The sequence below is a fragment of the Chelonia mydas genome, chromosome 25 (genome assembly GCF_015237465.2).
Source record: "Chelonia mydas isolate rCheMyd1 chromosome 25, rCheMyd1.pri.v2, whole genome shotgun sequence".
NCBI lineage: Eukaryota > Metazoa > Chordata > Testudines > Cheloniidae > Chelonia > Chelonia mydas.
Window position 1 is genome coordinate 8,038,624 of NC_057858.1, and position 18,872 is coordinate 8,057,495.

The window sequence follows — 18,872 nt, forward strand, 5'->3', positions numbered from 1 at the left end:
AACTACAGCAGATCTGTGTTTTAAAAAAAAAAAAACACACCTGAGTAATGGAGAATGTTAAATGTGTATTATGTTCAGTTTGAATTTGTCTGCTAGATTAGCCCTTCTAGCATGTATTCTTTGCCCTGTGTATGTACTTATAGACTGATCAAATTGCCTCTTTCATAAGGAACCAACTCTTACTGGAAAGCATCGTCCAGCATTCAGATAATCTTGCAGCTCTTTTCTGACTGGACTTCCACGTACACTGCCTGCTTCCTAGAGAAGGGGAGTGGAGAGAGCCTGTTGCCATCAGCTAGATCTGTGTTGGCTTCTAGTTACAGTTCAAAAACTTAACTTCCTGGAGACCTCCCCACTGTAGCCTTCCTCCAGGCCATCCCTTTGCAGGGTATGATCTTGAACTCAAGGGGCCAGCCTCATCTCTATCCACTTTAACTGATCCACTAGATAGAAGTGAGTCTAAAGTGAGAAGAGAAAGACCTTAAATTGTTTTTCCTTTTCTTACCCTTTTACTCCAAACTCTGCAGTTGGGATAGGACTATCAAGCTCTAGTGGAGGGAAAATGAACCCTTTAAGATACATACTACAACTCAGACAGAGTGTGTTATATCTATACTAAGGAAAAAGTATATAAAATGTGCATACTTTCTTTGTGGCCACTGACATCACCACTGTGTCTCACAGAGACCTTAAATGTGAAATTGTCAAGACTAGCTAAATGACTTTAAAGTCTGCACCATTTGTATGTTTAGGCTTCTCCATTTTTTAATAGCCTTAGTGAAATTAATTTAGTACTCATATCTCACTCAGCTTCTGCTGGAAGCACCACTTAAGCTGCAGGTTAAGTCACTTCCCTCCTGCATTTAGGTTTAGAACTTACTCCTATGCTAGGAGCATGCAAATTCCCTTGGTTTGTATGTATAATTTAGGAAAGTAGCAGACTTGTATTTTTTTCCCTCTTTAATTTGTGGGGAGAGAGGTATCCAACAGGCTGCACCCTTCTGCACCATGTTATTTTCCCACTTATGGCAGGATGCTCAAGCTCTCTCCTAAAATAGGGGCTTTAAGTTAGAGGTGCATTATTTGCTCTCTAGTTGGTGCTGGGGTAGACCCCTCCATTCAGCTGTAGGGTGGCAGTTTTGCCTCCTTCTCCCTGGCCAAGTTCACTAGCTTGTGTTAAATTCCTCACTTGACCTCTACTTCAGTCTGCAATTGGAAGCAGCAGTCGCCTGATATCAGATTACATAGACATACAGGCTTGGTATCTTCCCTCCCCCTCATTCAGAAATTAAGCCTGGAACCTGTCTCCCCCCAGGGACTATAAGCAAGGCTACATTTTAGTCCAGTATTTTTAGGAAAAGTCATGGACAGATCAAGGGCTAACAAATTCACAGGCCTGTGACCTGTCCATGACTTTTACTAAAAATATCCACTGTGACCAAGACTTGGGCAGGATCTGGGGGAGGTGGAGAGACTGGTAGGGGCTCCCTGTCCCTGCAGCTCCTAGGCAGTAGAGGAGCCAGGGCAGGAGCTCTGCTGATCCCACTGGCTGGGATCTACAGCCCCTTTGTCCCTCCACCACCTAGGAGCTGCAGGTCATGCTCATGGGAGCCAGAAATCCCTGAGCCCGCTCCCACACTGCTGCTGCTGGCCCTGGAGCTGCCCAGCATGGGCAGCCCCTGAAACAGCACCAGCTGCAATGGAAAGTCACAATCAGTGATCTCTGTGACAAAGGCACAGCCTTAACTCTAAGGCAAGTTAACTCAATAACCTGACTCAAGGAAACTGCATTTCCAAATAGTCCATTTAATCAATTTAACAAGTTCGTTAACATAATTAGTTTTAAACAAGTCTCATTCAGCAGCAATTTTTGTACAATAGAAGCATAAGGAAAACTGAACACTAGCCCTGCCCACTATCAAAACTCAATGGGAGTCTTGCAGCCGTCCTCGGTTTGCTACAGTTCAGTAGGGTGGATTTTTATTCTATGTAGCCAAACTAGAAAAGAGATTAAACAGTAACCAAAATAACTTTTTACAATAAGTTATATAAAAGCAGCACATTTAAAGTTTTTCTGGGCAAGACTGTCTTCAGACTATTAAATCTGTTTAAACACAGTCCTAATGTCCCATTATATAGCCACTCCTCTCTGAACTGGAGGTGATTATGCTAATGCACAATGCATTCTGAAACCTGGCCTCCTAATGCTCTAGCTAAAATTGAAGTCTTCCCTCAAGTTTGTGACAAATAGTTAGGCAGCTTCCATTTTCATGCTTGAGGAGTGCAGGGGAGGAGGCAACAGCACATAATAGAGCCAACCACACTGAATCCAATCCTGTTTATTTCATGACAATATCTGGACAGCAGAAAGGAGTTCTGGTTTCAAGGGGCTTCCTTTCTGCTCTTCTCCTGAAGCTTTTACATCTGCCATGACAGCTGCATCCCATGCAAAAGTCAGGAGAGCAGAGGGCACCTAGGACAAGCAGAAAATGTACTAGATGTTAACAGTAACTACACTGAAGCTGGTCAATGAGTATTTTACGCAACTTTAACCCCTTGAAAATGGTCTTCCAGGTGTACGAGAGTTGGAATATTGGTTTTGGAAGACCTTTGACAGGCAGGCAGACAGGACATACAGTGCAAAGTTCCTAGCCCTGTGCCAAAAGCTTTCCCTGAGCTCTGAGTTAAGGGATAGTACATCTAGCAACCAGGCTGAAGTTTAACTGCACTGAGCCGAGGACAGAGCAGTTCAGTATCACAAGAGATTAGACCACCACTGGGACCAGAATTATTACAGTCCCATTTCCTTTCACTGAACAGGTTTGTATCTGCTGTAAGTGGCTTCAACTAGATCGCTTTACTCACCAGCCCACACTCATTGAATGCCAAGTTCTCTTCAGTCAGTTTGACACCTCCAGGTGCAAGTAGCTCAAAGGGCATCCAATCATCCCTCAGTGCTTCTCTCACAAACCTGTAGAGCACAGATACTGGCTCCCGGGCATAGAATGTCCCTGTCATGAAAAGGGAAGACAAAGAGTGTTAAGGTCACATTTTTCCGCTTATCAAGATATTAAAACTGGTTTATAGGCAGACTCCCATTTGCCTGCTCTCATCAAGACCCTTAGCTGCATATCTGGATGACATTAAGCTAGTTCATTAGGGAAGGAATCAAGGTTGATGTGATTTACTCAACAGGTAAATATTTCATAGCAACATGTTGGTCATCCCAAGAGTATCACAGCAGGGCCCCAAAATACCATTGCACCTCTAACCTAAAAATAAAATCCACTGGAAAGCTTAGTCAGTCAGTCTAGTAACTTCACTGCAAGATTCTAAAGCGTCTCCGAGTGCAAAATGCAACTGGTGTTCCTCAGGCTACAGAACCACTTTCAGCCTGTTACCCACCACGGGGGCAACACACCCATTACTGTTTTAATGAACCGCTCACTGGAATCTGAGCCAGTAGATCGCTCATTTACCCTCAGCAGTATGGAAACTCTCGTACAGCTTTAGCACGGATCAAGGCATGATGCTGCCCAAGGATGTCCCAGATCTTTATACTCACCGTTGGTTTAGATGGCAAGAGTGACGGACGCTTTAGAGAGAAATTTCTACAGAAGCTGCAAAAATATAGTTACCCCATTGTCTCAGTCCCACGCAGTGGCTAGAAGCATCCCAGCTGGTTGAGTTATTCTATCCCCATGTTGCCAAGCAGATTCTGGCCAGGTTCTTTCCCCCTGGTCCTGCCAGGTTTTTGATTCTTGCTCTCAAGTTACAAAGCGGAATTTCCAGAAGTTCTCTGGGGCACGTATACGAGAGTAAGTTGCAAGACACGGCCATCCTTTACCTTGCAGAATGTATCCATCTGGGAAACGGACTCGTAGCAGCGTGTAGTTATATTTCCGCATTTCCCTTTGTTCTTCTCTCTCCCGCATAGCCTTTGTCCTCAGCATAGAGGCCTTCTCCACTGCTTCCGTCCTTTATAGACAAGACAGTTTTAACATGAAATAAAGCAAAGGGGGGGGGAGGGGATGTGAGATTTTCCAAACCAGAGCAACACACCACACCGGTATGGTCAGCCCATCCTCCTCCCCACCCCTCCCCAATTATGCAGCTCCCTCCTTTTACATGCAGCGCTTCATGCTGCAGGACACTCACCGGAGCCGCTGTTCTCGCTTTAGCTCCTCTGCCGTGAGGTTGTAGAAGTCCTGGGGCAGCTCAAACTGGGCAGCTTGAGGGGAGGGTTTGAATACGCAGAGCTGGCGATCCAGCTGGGCCTTCACTGGCTCACAGCTCAACAGCTGCTCCTTACAGTCCTTGAGATTCTCCAGCTTAGTCAACACTTCCTCCTTCAGCATATAATACTCTTCTGTGGTCTCTACAAACACATGCACTGTGCTTAGGTGCCTTGTTTTCCCTTCAATCCTAATTGCTCTCCCCACAACCACGCATGGGGAGTGTATCCACTGCTACCTGTGACCTCATGGAAAGCAGTCTTGAGAGCAAATCACCCTGAGGCAACAGGCAAGCTGCAGGTTGGGGGTGGGGGGTGTAAAATGGTGAAGTTACAACATACAGCAGACTTCAGAGCACTGCTCTCAACCTTTCCAGACTACTGTCCCCCTTTCAGGAGAGATTTGTCTCATGTACCCCCACATTGCACCTCACTTAAAAACTAGGTTTCAGAGGAGCAGCCGTGTTAGTCTGTATTCGCAGAAAGAACAGGAGGACTTGTGGCCCCTTAGAGACTAACACATTTATTTGAGCATAAGCTTTCGTTGAAGTTGAAGTGAGCTGTAGCTCAGGAAAGCTTATGCTCAAATAAACGTGTTAGTCTCTAAGCGGCCACAAGTCCTCCTGTTCTTTTCACTTAAAAACGACTTGCTTACAAAATCAGACATAAAAATACACAAGTGTCACAGCTCACTATGACTGAAAAATGGCTGACTTTCTCATTTTTACCATATAGTTATAAAATAAATCAACTGGAATATAAATATTGTACTTACATTTCAGTGTATAGTACACAGAGCAGTATAAAGTCATTGTCTGCATGAAATTTTCATTTGTACTGACTTCACTAGTGCTTTTTACATAGCCTGTTGTAAAACTAGGCAAATATGTAGATGAGTCGATGTACCCCCAGGAGACCTCTGCGTACCCCCCCAGGTATGTGTACCCTGGTTGAGAACCACGGCTTTAGAGGGCTCCAACAGTAATCAAAGCTGCCTCCCAGCGACACACTGTTACTCCTCACAAGTAGCTGACCCCAGTCTCAAGTCTGATACAGTTTGATTTCTTGCCTTGTCCTGGAACAGGCAGCATTTTCTTCTCAAACCCAATGGCCTGGAGAAACTCGTGTGTCCCTTCTAGACAGTTTATCCTTTCCTAGAAGGTAAGAAGAGGGTTAGATTTAATCTGCTACAGAGTGGGAATTATTCCTCCATGTGGCAACTGCAAGCGTCTGAACCTCACCTGAAACACTTTATTCTGCAGTTTGATCTTCCGGTACTTCTCCTCCTCTGGATGGAGGTGGATGTTATCCAGATACCTGCAGAAGACAGGACCATCACACACTTCATTCACAACAGGCATGGATGCTCAGATCACTCGTGAATCTTGGGTCCCATTTAGTACCAAGATCAAAGTTTAAAAACACATTACTTGGGTCCAAAGAGCTCTCCAAGTGTCTCCTCTCCATTAGCACGTCCATCCTTCCCAGGCTGCTTTATCCCAAGAGAAAGCTATTTCTGAACACTCATGCAGGATACCCCACTACTTTACTACTGGGTCATGTGCATTGCACCAACTGCCTCGACCACCTTTCTCCAGATAGGAGTCTTTAGGAATCCCCACTGGACACAACTAGGAAACACAAGAGCCCTGTGACTGTGATGGGATGGCAGGAGACTATGGGATTCATTTGCATTCCAGCATCCAGACCGCTCCTCATGCACACGGCTATGCTGCTGCCAGTTTGAAACAAGCTGCAATTGGTGTGTCCCGCTCTACAGTCTGCTTTACAGCCAAAGCCTCACGCTTCGGAGGCTAACCTGGCTTCAGAGGGCACTCACATTTCACTCAGAGGGACAATCCAGCTGGGGGTACCTAGTTCTAGGAGTACAGGGACCACCTTTAAGATCTAGTTAATCTCTCACTCACAAGTTTTATTTCCTGGACTGCACATTGTACAGTCTAACAGACTTCACCATTAGGAAATATTTCCAAATCTTCACTGTCAGTTTTCCTTTCAGCACCATCCAGAGCACAAGAAAATCCCCTCCCCATTAACCTTCTGGGAAAGGGTCAGTTGCTTTCACCCACGCCTTCTCATCTGGAGAGGTGACAAATTTCATGCATCTGTGAGCTGGGCACTGCACAAGACATTCAGACCACTTACTTGGCAATGGTCTCAACACCAAGTTTCACTTTCTCTCGGTCCCTGTTGAAGGTGTGAATCTCCATGATCGAGGCAGCCACTGGGTCTCTAGAGAAATGCTGAGGGAGAAGGACAGAAGCGTCAGCTGACTGTCAACGCCAACTGCAGAACCAGAGGGGCAGACTGAACAGAGTTCTGGAGACTAGTGCTCCTGCCAAACTCAGAGGAAGGAGTCAGGGCGGGCATTTGTCAACAACTATCCACATCTGGATTTACAGTCCTTGAAGAGACAGAAGCTTTTGGGGGGGGACAGTGGAGAGAGCAGAGGGCTGTCATTTTGTGCATTGGTGGTAGAGGAGAGAGCATGTTGTTCTGCATAAAGTATCAAGCCCAGGGATGCCCGAGAGTCTGGCTGAGCCCATCCCCCCCAGAGGGCATTTCCCATGGGTTACACTGCACTTGGGGACCATGCCGAGGATTTAGTAAGATGGAAGGCAGGAAACGGTGAAAAGTCTGGTCGGCAGAGGACCTCACTTACCAAGAGGATGGCCTCTTTTATGTGTGCTTCCTTCTGGTCTTTCCTTACGGTGGCCCCAGTTAGTGGGCAAATGAAATAGACCCCTGACACTGACAGTCCAGCTGTTTCTTCCTCAACCGCAGACACAGGACCCTGAAGAAAGAGCTGAAATCAAACGTGGGCTCAAAGGGGGAGAACGATTGATGCCCATCTCCCTCATGCACAGCTTTCTTGCTAGTACAACTCAGGGAACACAGGAGACTGGCATCTCCCCTCTGAATATCTCAGCATGCCTCATGGGCTGTCTGGATTAGTCAGCCACATAGCAGCACTGAGCAATGCTACCCAAAGCTTGAACAAGATCCCTTCTAATATAATGGAAGGTGCCTTCCAAGAAGCTACCTGAAGGCATTCTGAAGAGATACCAGTAACAACCCCTCCACGTAAGAGCAGAGGAATGGAACGCTACCAGTCAAAGCACCCAAAGTCTGCAAAGCACTTGTAACTAAAAGGGTAAATGCTTGGCAGCCATGGAGTTCAGGAGCTGTCCGCACTTCTGTTATACCCCAGTCTCTAGTTATGTTAAAAAGACTCAGCTATAGGAGATAAGACTTATTTTCATCATGTGGCTTTGAGAGTAATACCACAACAGAGGGCCAGATTCCAATATCCTTGCTCACACCAAGGCAGCACCTTAATCCAGGCATTTCAACAGACTGAGCTGCTACCCATTATGGGTATGCAAATTTGGCTCAGGGCCAATCAATAGAACTAACTCTCCTATACACAGGAACTCGCAGGCTCAGCCCAGGGAAGTTTCGGACAAGGAGTTTTTAATAAGAAAGGGGTAAAAAGTGGGTGGTCTCTTGCATCAAGTGCAAAATCACTACTCTGACTCCATAGCAACTGTTCTTAAATCCTACCTTGTCTTGCTCACTCCCCACCAAATCAGCAGCTTTCAGAAGAGATGCCGTAGTACGAACTAAACGGTTATTAAGCTCTCTGAACCATAAGCAGCTATTTGCTCATTTTGAAAGTCAGATTCAAATCCACAGTCCCACAGCACAGGGGCTGGTATCCCCTTCCCTAGGAGATGCTCGAGCTTCGTAACTCAGGGATTCTCAGTTGCCCAGAGATCATAGGCCCTTGAATAGCAGCATCTCCTCATACCTTGTGACCTGTGGAGAGTCGTCTCTCACTTGCTGCTGCTTCAGCCATAAGCTCCTTTTTCACTACGAGACACAAATCCAGGGTACGGCGTCAGACGTGGCACAACCCGGTGAACTCTACAAACCTGGGGCAGGGAAGCAGCCGTTTGGATTTACAATCCTGCATCAGGCAGTTGGTTCATGTTTGGTACCTTGCCTCTGGGCAGTGGGTCAGAACACAATGTTTCAGAAGAATGCAACCCCCACTTCCGAGAGTGCACCTAGCTGGTTGTGCAAAACTGGCCGTGGGGGTGTGAAACTACAGGAGACAGGCTCCTCAACCCCCCATTCTGACAGACAGAAATGCCACTGAGATGAGTGTAGGCTTTGCAGGGCCAGTAAATAGACTGGTGAAAATACTCCCTGTAAATGAGCACTTTGTGGACTCACAAATATGCCTGTCATGCCCCTGGACAAGAAATGGGTGTTGGCCATTCTTACCCTGACTCTTGATGGCATCTTGGGATGAAGGGAGCCACGGCTTGGGCTTCTGCTCCAGCCGGGCCAAGGCTGCAGCTGCTGCCCTCTGGGCCTCATCTGTGGGCCCTTGACGAGACTTTGGGGTCGCCGCTTTTGGCTTTTCTTTGGGGGCCCTTTCCCTGGTGGATAAAAGAAAGGCACAAATAAATGAACAGCCCTAGCAGGAGAGCCAGAACCCTAGAAGAGGTCAGCCGAAAGCAGATAACTATAATCTCACTCTGATCACTGGTTTATGTTCACCGCAGTTAAAGGAGCTAGTTAGGATTTGTATATTTCCCCTTACCTTTAGCACTCAAACTACAGATTATTAAAATTGGAAGGTTTATAAAATCCAGTTTATTTTTTCCAGCTGATGTTTACTTCATGAAACTGCCTCTATTTGATCAACAAAAGCCAGACTGATCAGTTTCATATTCTGGCTATCATGCTGTAGCACTGGCATACTGTATTTGGGTTGCAGACACAAGAGGAGACAGTTTAAGTTCAAGCACCTCTTCCTTAAGGTTAATAAATTACATTTAATGCAACTTAAAGATCTGGGATCTGAATTTCAGAGTCATAAGCACCTACAACTCCAACCGAAGGGGAGCTGCAGGTGCTCAGTGCCTCTCAAAATCTGGCTACGAAATGTTAACTCTGATGGTGTCCTTTAACCACACCATGAGCTAGTCTACACTGGGAACTCACATCAGCACAGCTTCATCTCTCAGGGATGTGAAAAACCCACACTTCCAAGAGATGCAGCTATGCGGACCTAACCCACAGCGTACTCCATGCTAAGTTGAGGGAAGAATTCTTCCATCAACCTAGCTACTGCCTCTTGGGGAGGTGGATTAACTACAGCAAAGGGAAAACCCCTTCCATTGGTGTAATTAGTGTCTACACTGAAGCACTACAGTGGTGCAGTGCCGGGTCCCACTGTAGTGTTCAAGAGAGAGTTCTTGGAGTCATTGTAGATAATTCTCGGAAAACATCCACTCAATGTGCAGCAGCGGTCAAAAAGCAAAAGACTGTTGGGCATCATTAAGAAAGGGAGAGATAATAAGACAGAAAATATCATATTGCCTCTATATAAATCCATGGTACAGCCACATCTTAAATACTGCGTGCAGATGCGGTCACCCCATCTCAAAAAGATATATTGGAATTGGAAAAGGTTCAGAAAATGGCAACAAAAATGATTAGGGGTATGGAATGGCTGCCATATGAGGAGAGATTATTAAGACTGGGCCTTTTCAGCTTGGAAAAGAGACAACTAAGGAGGGATATGATGGAGGTCTATAAAATCATGACTGGTGTGGAGAAAGTAAATAAGGAAGCGTTTATTCCTTCTCATAATACAAGAACTAGTGGTCACCCTAATAGGCAGCAGATTTAAAACAAACAAAAGGAAGTACTTTTTCAAACGATGCAGTCAACCTGTGGAACTCCTTGCCAGAGGATGTTGTGAAGGCCAAGACTATAACAGGGTTCAAAAAAGAACTAGATAAATTCATGGAGGATATGTCCATCAATGGCTATTAGCCAGGATAGACAGGGATGGTGTCCCTAGCCTCTGTTTGCCAGAAGCTAGGAATGGGCGATGGGATGGATCACTTGATGATTACCTGTTCTGTTCATTCCCTCTGGGGCACCTGGCATTGGTCCTGTCAGAAGACAGGCTACTGGGACCGTTGGTCTGACCCAGTATGGCTGTTCTTATATAGACGAGCCCTAAGCCTTTGGTTACAGGTGATCTGCAGAGAGGCGAAAGAGGGGAAGGAGTACTATGCTTTTGTTACATAGAAAAGAAGCTCTTAAAGATGATGGAGGTGGGCTTTAAACAGACTTTTACATTAGAATTTCATGTCTTGTTTACCCTGAAGGCTATGGACACCCAGAAGGATGCCACTTGGATGCTATGAAAGGAACCCAATTGCTAGAGAATGAGATTTTTTTTCCAGACAAATAATTAACCCCTATTTCACTCAGACACTTGAGAGAAGAGCTCTTTGTCAAGCATTCAAATCCTAGTTGCTTTAATAAGTATTCATGAACATGTCAGTCATCTAAGACATCCTTCCTCAACACCAAAGACAAGCAGGATTTAAAAAAAAAAAAAAAAAAATCAGGCCTTTATAAGGCACCTTCCCTTGAAAGAAGATGGACCCATTTTTTCTGAGATACTCCTCCCTCCCCCATAAAAACACGGGGAGAGAGTTGCTGTGTATTAAATGCTTGTACACAATATGCAATGCAGGAAAGCCTGAAGACTGCACCCACTACAAAGCATGGATACCATTAGAAATGGAGAATGTCTGTTGCTAGCAGGAAACAGAATTTACCACTTTCTGCTGCTCTGCTCAACTTCCACCCTCACCCGCGTACAATCCCACACAGCACTACTCTGGGCAGCTCCAAGAACAGGCTTGAACTGGAAGCAACTGCAGATGCTCAACAGTGACATAACAGCTTTATAAGGTCACAAAGGAACCTGATGCCCTTGCTAGGTAGCACTGCAACTCAGCTGCTATAGGGCAGTTGGTCAAGCCTACGTGGCCCAAGTTTTGAGCAGTAAATAATACTGGACTTCTTCTCCCTGAAGGCCACAGGAAATTGGATTTAATCTATGATCCTACAACTACAAATCCCTTGCAACTTTTAAGAAATATTGTTATTGAAAGGTTCAGTTTTTAAGCTAACTTATTAGTACGGTTCCTTCAGGATTTAGGATAGAACTGGGGACTCTAGCCCTCTCTGTGTGTGCATTTGAGCAGGGCTGAGATCAAGCATGTGAAAGTCACATGGAAACTAAACAAATGACACAGAAGAGCAAGAACAATACATAGTGCAGCACTGACTAGGTCAGGTCACTGAGAAGTTAGATTCCAGTCTAGTGCCACTTTCACCATCACTGATCTGTGTATTGGCCTAAGGTTTTAAACCTGCTTCAAAACATTTACTGATCCTGAAGATATGTGAACTAGTCCATCAATACTGTTTGCAGCCCACATAGATCTTGGGACAGCAAGCCTACACAGTGCTTCATTCTGATTATAACCTGGCTTTCTGCAAGCAAGGGGCTTGTATTCCAAGGCAATTGTACCAGCCACTGTCTCCTGAGCCAGTGGAGTTTGGGATTCTCAGCATTTATATGACATAAAGCAATCATTTTAGTCTTTCAGAGTGGTAGCCTTGTTAGTCTGTATCAGCAGAAAGAACGAGTACTTGTGGCACCTTAGACTAACAAATTTATTTGAAAAGGAGGACTTGTGGCACCTTAGAGACTAACCAATTTATTTGAGCATGAGCTTTCGTGAGCTACAGCTCACTTCATCGGATGCATACAGAGAGTGAGTTTGTCTGTGGGGAGGCGGAGGGTGAGAAAACCTGGATTTGTGCTGGAAATGGCCCAACTTGATGATCACTTTAGATAAGCTATTACCAGCAGGAGAGTGGGGTGGGAAGAGGTATTGTTTCATGGTGTCTGTGTATATAATGTCTTCTGCAATTTCCACAGTATGCATCCGATGAAGTGAGCTGTAGCTCACGAAAGCTCATGCTCAAACAAATTGGTTAGTCTCTAAGGTGCCACAAGTCCTCCTTTTCTTTTTGCGAATACAGACTAACACGGCTGTTACTCTGAAATTTATTTGAGCGTATCCAAGGTGCCACAAGTACTTCCTCGTTCATTTTAGTCTTTGCTTGTTCTCAAGATACTAGACCTTACAAAAGTGTCAATGGTCTATTCACCACACACTGGTCTGGGAGCAGATACTTACCTCATCTCACCAGGGTGATTTTAGTTCCCAGTGTGGTTATGCCACATGCACCCAGCTGGCATATTTCATAAACAGCTGAGGTACAATGATATTCAGGAAAGTGACTAACCATAACATGGTGAGGTTCTGTACTTGTCTCAACTGCCTCTAGATCAATCCTGCACCTTTACAAGTCAAGTGATTTTTCTATCATCATCATTGCCGCAAACTTAACTTGGGATCTCAAAATCAGCACCAAGAATACCAATTCTATGGTCAGGACTTGAACGAATGTGTTCCCCGGAGCCGCACTGGGTCCCGTCAGTTCTTTCTTTGCTGTACCAGCTCCTGCCGGGCTAACAGGAGTAAGAGCCTGGTTGTGTCAGAAGAGTCAGCAGCTCTGACTCAGACACATGTGAACCAGGTAAACAGAAGCACTTCTTCTGGGCTACAGTAAATGTTTTTCCATTTGCTGGAATTGTCTTTTAGGTTCTAAAGCCAAAAGTCCCACAAGGAAGATAAAAGTTACTCCTCTGGTGATGTGTCCTGCATCCCACGGCGAGAGTCCCCACCCCACCCACCCGGCTCAGGGGCTCTAATACTATTCCCAGAGCTTGGCACCTTTTGGAGGAGTAGAGCAAAAGGGAACCATGGTAGCTCTTGCTGCATCAGAAACAGGGAGCTCCATAGCTTCTCACACAGAAATTGGTTACTGACAGTGGGTTTGATCTCCAGGAGCTGAGTAGCATCACGGACTCCAGAAGGAGACAGAGTCCGGGACTGGCTACCTCGTGCCACCAATAGCATGTGGCTTTCAATGAATCACCCTGACCAACTTGCACCCCACTAACGGCCCCCCCAGTCCGTCTCCCCCCCCCGGCTGCCCCCAGTCCGTCTCCCCCCCCCCCGCCTATTCCTCCCTCCCCCCCCCCGGCTGCCCCCAGTCCGTCTCCCCCCCCCCCCGCCTATTCCTCCCTCCCCCCCCCCGGCTGCCCCCAGTCCGTCTCCCCCCCCCCGCCAATTCCTCCCTCCCCCCCCCCCGGCTGCCCCCAGTCCGTCTCCCCCCCCCCGCCAATTCCTCCCTCCCCCCCCCCCGGCTGCCCCCCGTCCGTCTCCCCCCCCCCGCCAATTCCTCCCTCCCCCCCCCGGCTGCCCCCAGTCCGTCTCCCCCCCCCCCCCCAATTCCCCCCCCCCCCCCCCGGCTGCCCCCAGTCCGTCTCCCCCCCCCCGCCAATTCCTCCCTCCCCCCCCCGGCTGCCCCCAGTCCGTCTCCCCCCCCCCCGCCAATTCCTCCCTCCCCCCCCCGGCTGCCCCCAGTCCGTCTCCCCCCCCCCGCCAATTCCTCCCTCCCCCCCCCGGCTGCCCCCAGTCCGTCTCCCCCCCCCCGCCAATTCCTCCCTCCCCCCCCCCGGCTGCCCCCAGTCCGTCTCCCCCCCCCCCGCCAATTCCTCCCTCCCCCCCCCCGGCTGCCCCCAGTCCGTCTCCCCCCCCCGCCAATTCCTCCCTCCCCCCCCCGGCTGCCCCCAGTCCGTCTCCCCCCCCCCGCCAATTCCTCCCTCCCCCCCCCGGCTGCCCCCAGTCCGTCTCCCCCCCATTCTCCCCGGCCACCTCCCTCCCTCCAGCCCCCCGGTACCTGGGCGGCTCCGCCAGCTTCTGGCCCGGCCCCGCTGTTTTGAATTTCATATCCGCTTTGATGTCTTGGAAGAATTTCCGCATGGCGCCGCCGGGGGGGCCGGGGGGCGGAGAGACACCGGCGGCTCCCAGGCACCAAAACACCTGCGGAGCCACCTTCCCCTCAGCCCCCGCAAACAGGAAGTCCCGCCTCTCGCTGCGGGCACGTGACTTACCGAGCAGCCATCGGCACTTCGAGCGGGCGGGAAGCTGAGGGGGCGGGGCCTGCACCCGTCTGTCACCTCGCGCCGCCAGTGTGACGCGACCCGGCAAGGGCGCTCTAGGCCTCCCTTCGCCTCTCTATGGTGCGAGAGGTCCGCCAAGGGCGGGGGCGGGGCGGGCCCGGCCTCTCCGTACCCCCACCCCGCCCCCATCCCTTCCCCCCCACACCCCGCCTCTCCCCCCACACCTCATCCCTTCCCCCGCCCCCATACACCACGCCCCTTTCCTTCGCCCACTCCACCCCCACACCCCCATCTCTTACCCTGCGCCGCCCCCCAGCCCTTCCCCCCCACCCCGCCCCTCCTCCCACACTCCGCCCTTCCCCCACACAGTCCCCCAGCCCTTCCCCCATACCCCGCCGCTCCCCCCACACACCACCTCATCCCTTCCCCCGCCCCCACACACCACTCCCCTTTCCTTCGCCCACTACACCTCCTGTCTCTTACCCTGCCCCTCCCCCCAGCCCGCCCCTCCCCCATCCCTTCCACACCCCACCTCTCCCCCCACACCGTCCCCCATCCCTTCTCCCATACCCCGCTGCTCCCCCCACACACCACCTCATCCCTTCCCCCGCCCCCACACACCACTCCCCTTTCCTTCACCCACTCCACCCCCACACCCCCGTCTCTTACCCTGCCCTGCCCCCCAGCCCTTCCCCCCCACAGCACCCCTCCCCTCACACTTTTCCCATCCCTTCCCCCACACACTGCCCCTCCCCCCACACCGTCCCCCATCCCTTCCCACACACACTGCCCCTCCCCCCCACCATCCCCCTTCCATTCCCCCACACCCCGCCCCTCCCCCCACACCGTCCCCCATCCCTTCCCCGTCCCCACACACCACTCCCCGTTCCTTTGCCCACTCCACATCCACACACCCCCGTCTCTTACCCTGCTCCGCCCCCCAGCCCTTCTCCCACACACCGCCCCTCCCCCCACACCATCCCCCATCCCTTCCCCCATCCTACTCCCCGTCCATGCCCCCACCCCCACACACTGCCCCCACCTCAGTTCCACACACCACCCCATCCCTTCCCCCGCCCCCACACACTGCCCCCGTCCTTTCCCCCACACACTGCCCTCACCTCAGTTCCACACACCATTCTCCATCCCTTCCCCCACTCCCACACACCCTCTCCGTCCCTTCCCCCACCAAACTCCCTGTCCTTTCCCACACCCCCACACACCACACCCATCCCTTCCCGCCCCCCTTGCTTTTAGGTGCTATTCTATTCTACTCTACATAGGTTCTTAATTCCCCCTCATCACGTCAGTATTTGAATGCCTTCCAGTCATGCATTAAGCAACATGATTAACATCTGTCATATGAGGTTCTTTCTTTCACTCATCCTCTCCCCAGGGGGAGAATTGCTATGTAAATGTTTTTTAAATAAAGGGTGTGGATGTTTTCATTGTGTAAATCTATGCTCCTCACCGGCACATCCAGCTAGTTTAGACAAGTTGTCACTAAGGCCCTGTCTACACTTAGAAACTTACAGCGAGTGGCACAGCCGTATCCATACAGCCATGGAGATGGGAGAGAGCTCTCCCATCAACATCATAAAACCAGCTCAATGAGCAGCGGTAGCTTTGTCGGGGGAAGAGCGTCTCCCACCGACAGCGCTGTGCATACGAGCGCTTATGCCAGCAAAACGTATGTCACTCAGGACAGGGATTTTTATTCACAGCCCTGAGCGACAAAAATTTTGCCGACATAAATGTAGTTTAGACATGGCCTAAGTCATACACACACGATTATTTTTGTTGACACCTCATGTCAACTTTCAACAGCTTTCATATGGTTGCTGAATTTGGCTTGCTGTTTCTAAAAGCTTCACATAGAAATGACACCAGTTTAACTAAAATGAGTTTTAATATCAATTTACTTAAATTAGTGCAAACTCCTGCGTGGATTCTCTTGAAGCCACTTAATCCTGACCTGTATCAATTTAGCTTAAATTGACTTGGAATCAACTTTAGTTAAAGCAGTAGGTTTAAAAATTTTGCACTGGTTTAACTAAATAGGTTTCAAAATACAACATTGCGTGTATCATAGAATCATAAGAATGTCAGGGTTGGAAGGGACCTCAGGAGGTCATTTAGTCCAACCCCTGCTCAAAGACCAGGCCCAATTCCTTTCAGTGCTCTCTGTTCCTTTCTTGGCATTACGCAATGAAGGACAGATTTACAAAGATATGTTCTATTGTACTTTGGAATTAAAGGGATACTGTCAAGTATAAAATATATGGGACTAGATTCTACTCTTGGTTACATTAGTATAAACTTAACTGCCTTCAGTGGAGTTACTCTGGGTTTACATCTGGGTTTATATAACTGTGCAGAATCTGGCCCCATATATAAAAGAAGGACATTCCCTTACCAGCATTTTAACCCCCTTACTTGGGGTTATTAAAACTTAGTTACACTTTTGCAAGTTCCTTTTGAAAGCCCTCTTGTCACTAAGGCCAGATCTACATTACAGACCTATATCAGTATAATTACATCGCTGAGGGATATGAAAAAGCCTAATCCCCTATGCAGACAGTGCTATGTTGGCAGGAGAGCTTCTTCTGCAGACATGGCTACCACCTCTCCGTGAGGTGGAATAACTATGCCGATGGGAGAAGGTCTCCTGTTGGCGTAGGACCATCTTCACTAAAGCACTGGTGCAGCTGTAGCGCTGTATATGAAGACAAGCCCCAAGAGCCAGAATCTGTCCTAAGCAATATTAAAACTCTAGTTTACAAATGCTTTTTGCACTTTACTCTGCTTGGGCTTGGACAATACATTACTCTATTTCACTTTCTGTTTCTCACGTACTTGCCCAATGCTGCTGCATTTGGGTTGCAGACATCACAGAGGAGTGTTCAAATCCAAACCTCTCCAAAACGATTTTACCTGATTTTTTTGGCAGTCTGATTATACTGTATTTCTATAATTTTGTACCTGCTTGTTGACAATGTTGTCACACTTGTAGAGCCTATGTTTCGTTCCTCTAGCTGTCTCTTTAAGTATTAGTGATTGTTATTCATATTATAGGTTTCAGAGTAACAGCCGTGTTAGTCTGTATTCGCAAAAAGAAAAGGAGGACTTGTGGCACCTTAGAGACTAACCAATTTATTTGAGCATGAGCTTTCGTGAGCTACAGCTCACTTCATCGGATGCATCCGATGAAGTGAGCTGTAGCTCACGAAAGCTCATGCTCAAATAAATTGGTTAGTCTCTAAGGTGCCACAAGTCCTCCTATTCATATTATAGTATTTATTGAGCGTTGTCAGGGCAATGAAATATGGCCAGATGCACAGAGACAGGTCAAAAGGAGTCAAATTCAGCACTTTCATCATTCAGACCCTGAAGAGAGGCTTTCCTGCATCGGGCTCTGTGGGCCGAATCTTGAACCTACTGAAGTTGTTGGTGGCTTTCAATTGACTTCAGTGGGTGTAGGGTTAGGGTCTGAACACACAAGCCCCTTTTTTCTAGTGCTCATTCAAGAATCCCATTAACTCGAAAGGGCGTATTGGAGTCAGACTTAACCTGTTTAATTATCAGTAGCAGGCTCTTTTGCTTGCTAGAGCCAGCCACTAGAGGGAGACAGGGTTACCTGCACTAAGCCAGTGTGTTACACTCAGCACCATAACAAGACGGGGGAACACACGGTCCTTGCCCCTAGTCTAGAGGCTTATCACTTAAACAGGACAAAGAAAACAATTCGGTTCCATAACACCTGTGGTGACGGGGATTGGAAGGTCCCTTCTCCCATTGCTGCAGGTCTCTGGATATATATAGGCATCTTTAATTATAAATTAATAATTTTCAGGCCAGAAGGGATGTCCTAATTATTATTGTCTTTAATTTTGAGGGTCTTTGTGCAATTAATGTCAAACACTTTCAACAAAGAAGGTGAAGGATGCAATACTAACTCTGCCCCATTGTCACCTGTACCACCCCCGTGTCCTGTAATAAGAGCTACGTATTGTTATCCCCCGGCAACCAGCCTGGGAAATGCCCCAGAATACAGTGATCAGTCTGTATGGGTTCTTACACCGCACCCATCACAGTGCAAATCAGCCTCCCAAAAGAATCAGTGTTTCAGGGCAGACCAGAAAGCCTGGGGAAGACAAGGAGTGGAGGGAACAAAATGGAGCAAAGCAGTAAGAAGGGGCATTAAAGGGATACAGCATGAAGAATACATACACTAGGTCATCTCTCTTCTAATCTCTCTCATCTCCCTAGATAGCTCAGCCCTGCACTGTAAAACCCTCCATACTATCCCTTTTCCCTACAGCCCAGCGGTTTTCAAACTTTTGTTCTGGTGACCCCTTTCACACAGCAAGCCTCTGAGTGTGACCCCCTCATATATTAAAAACACTTTTTTATATTTAACACTATTATAAATGCTGGAAGCGAAGCGGGATTTGAGGTGGAGGCTGACAGCTCGCGACCCCCCCCCCATGTAATAACCTCACGACCCCCTGAGGGGTCCTGACCCCTAGTTTGATAACCCCTGCTCTAGCCCATCCCTCTATTCTCTCCTCTCCCTCCTTCCCCAGTACACCTATATATCACCCTCTTTATTCCTGTCAACCTATACCCCTTACCCCATCTATACCCCTCATGCCTCCCTACCCCTTACCCCATCTATACCCCTCACCCCTC

The 18,872-nt window shown here is 48.4% G+C and overlaps 1 protein-coding gene across 1 annotated transcript; it reads right to left on the reverse strand.

Moving 5' to 3' along the window:
- Positions 1–1,786: 1,786 nt before the first annotated feature.
- Positions 1,787–14,310, reverse strand: UBXN6 (UBX domain protein 6). Its single transcript, XM_037885825.2, has 11 exons — positions 13,958–14,310; positions 8,546–8,703; positions 8,067–8,128; positions 6,918–7,049; positions 6,401–6,498; positions 5,476–5,551; positions 5,304–5,388; positions 4,159–4,378; positions 3,848–3,978; positions 2,866–3,011; positions 1,787–2,473 (listed from the first exon to the last, which is right to left on the reverse strand). Exons 1-11 carry the CDS (start codon positions 14,038–14,040, stop codon positions 2,345–2,347), a joined length of 1,320 nt encoding a protein of 439 aa, XP_037741753.1. The 5' UTR covers positions 14,041–14,310; the 3' UTR covers positions 1,787–2,344.
- Positions 14,311–18,872: the final 4,562 nt, after the last annotated feature.

What these genes read in the sequence shown, in the direction of transcription:
- UBXN6 (XM_037885825.2), bottom strand. Translation starts at nt 14,040, where the DNA reads ATGCGGAAATTCTTCCAAGACATCAAAGCGGATATGAAATTCAAAACA. An exon ending in GCTGCCTGTTCCAGGACAAG is followed by an intron (nt 4,379 to 5,303) that starts GCAAGAAATCAA and finishes ATGTGTTTGTAG; the next exon opens with AGACCACAGAAGAGTATTAT. An exon ending in CATTCAATGAGTGTGGGCTG is followed by an intron (nt 2,474 to 2,865) that starts GTGAGTAAAGCG and finishes TGCTTGTCCTAG; the next exon opens with GTGCCCTCTGCTCTCCTGAC.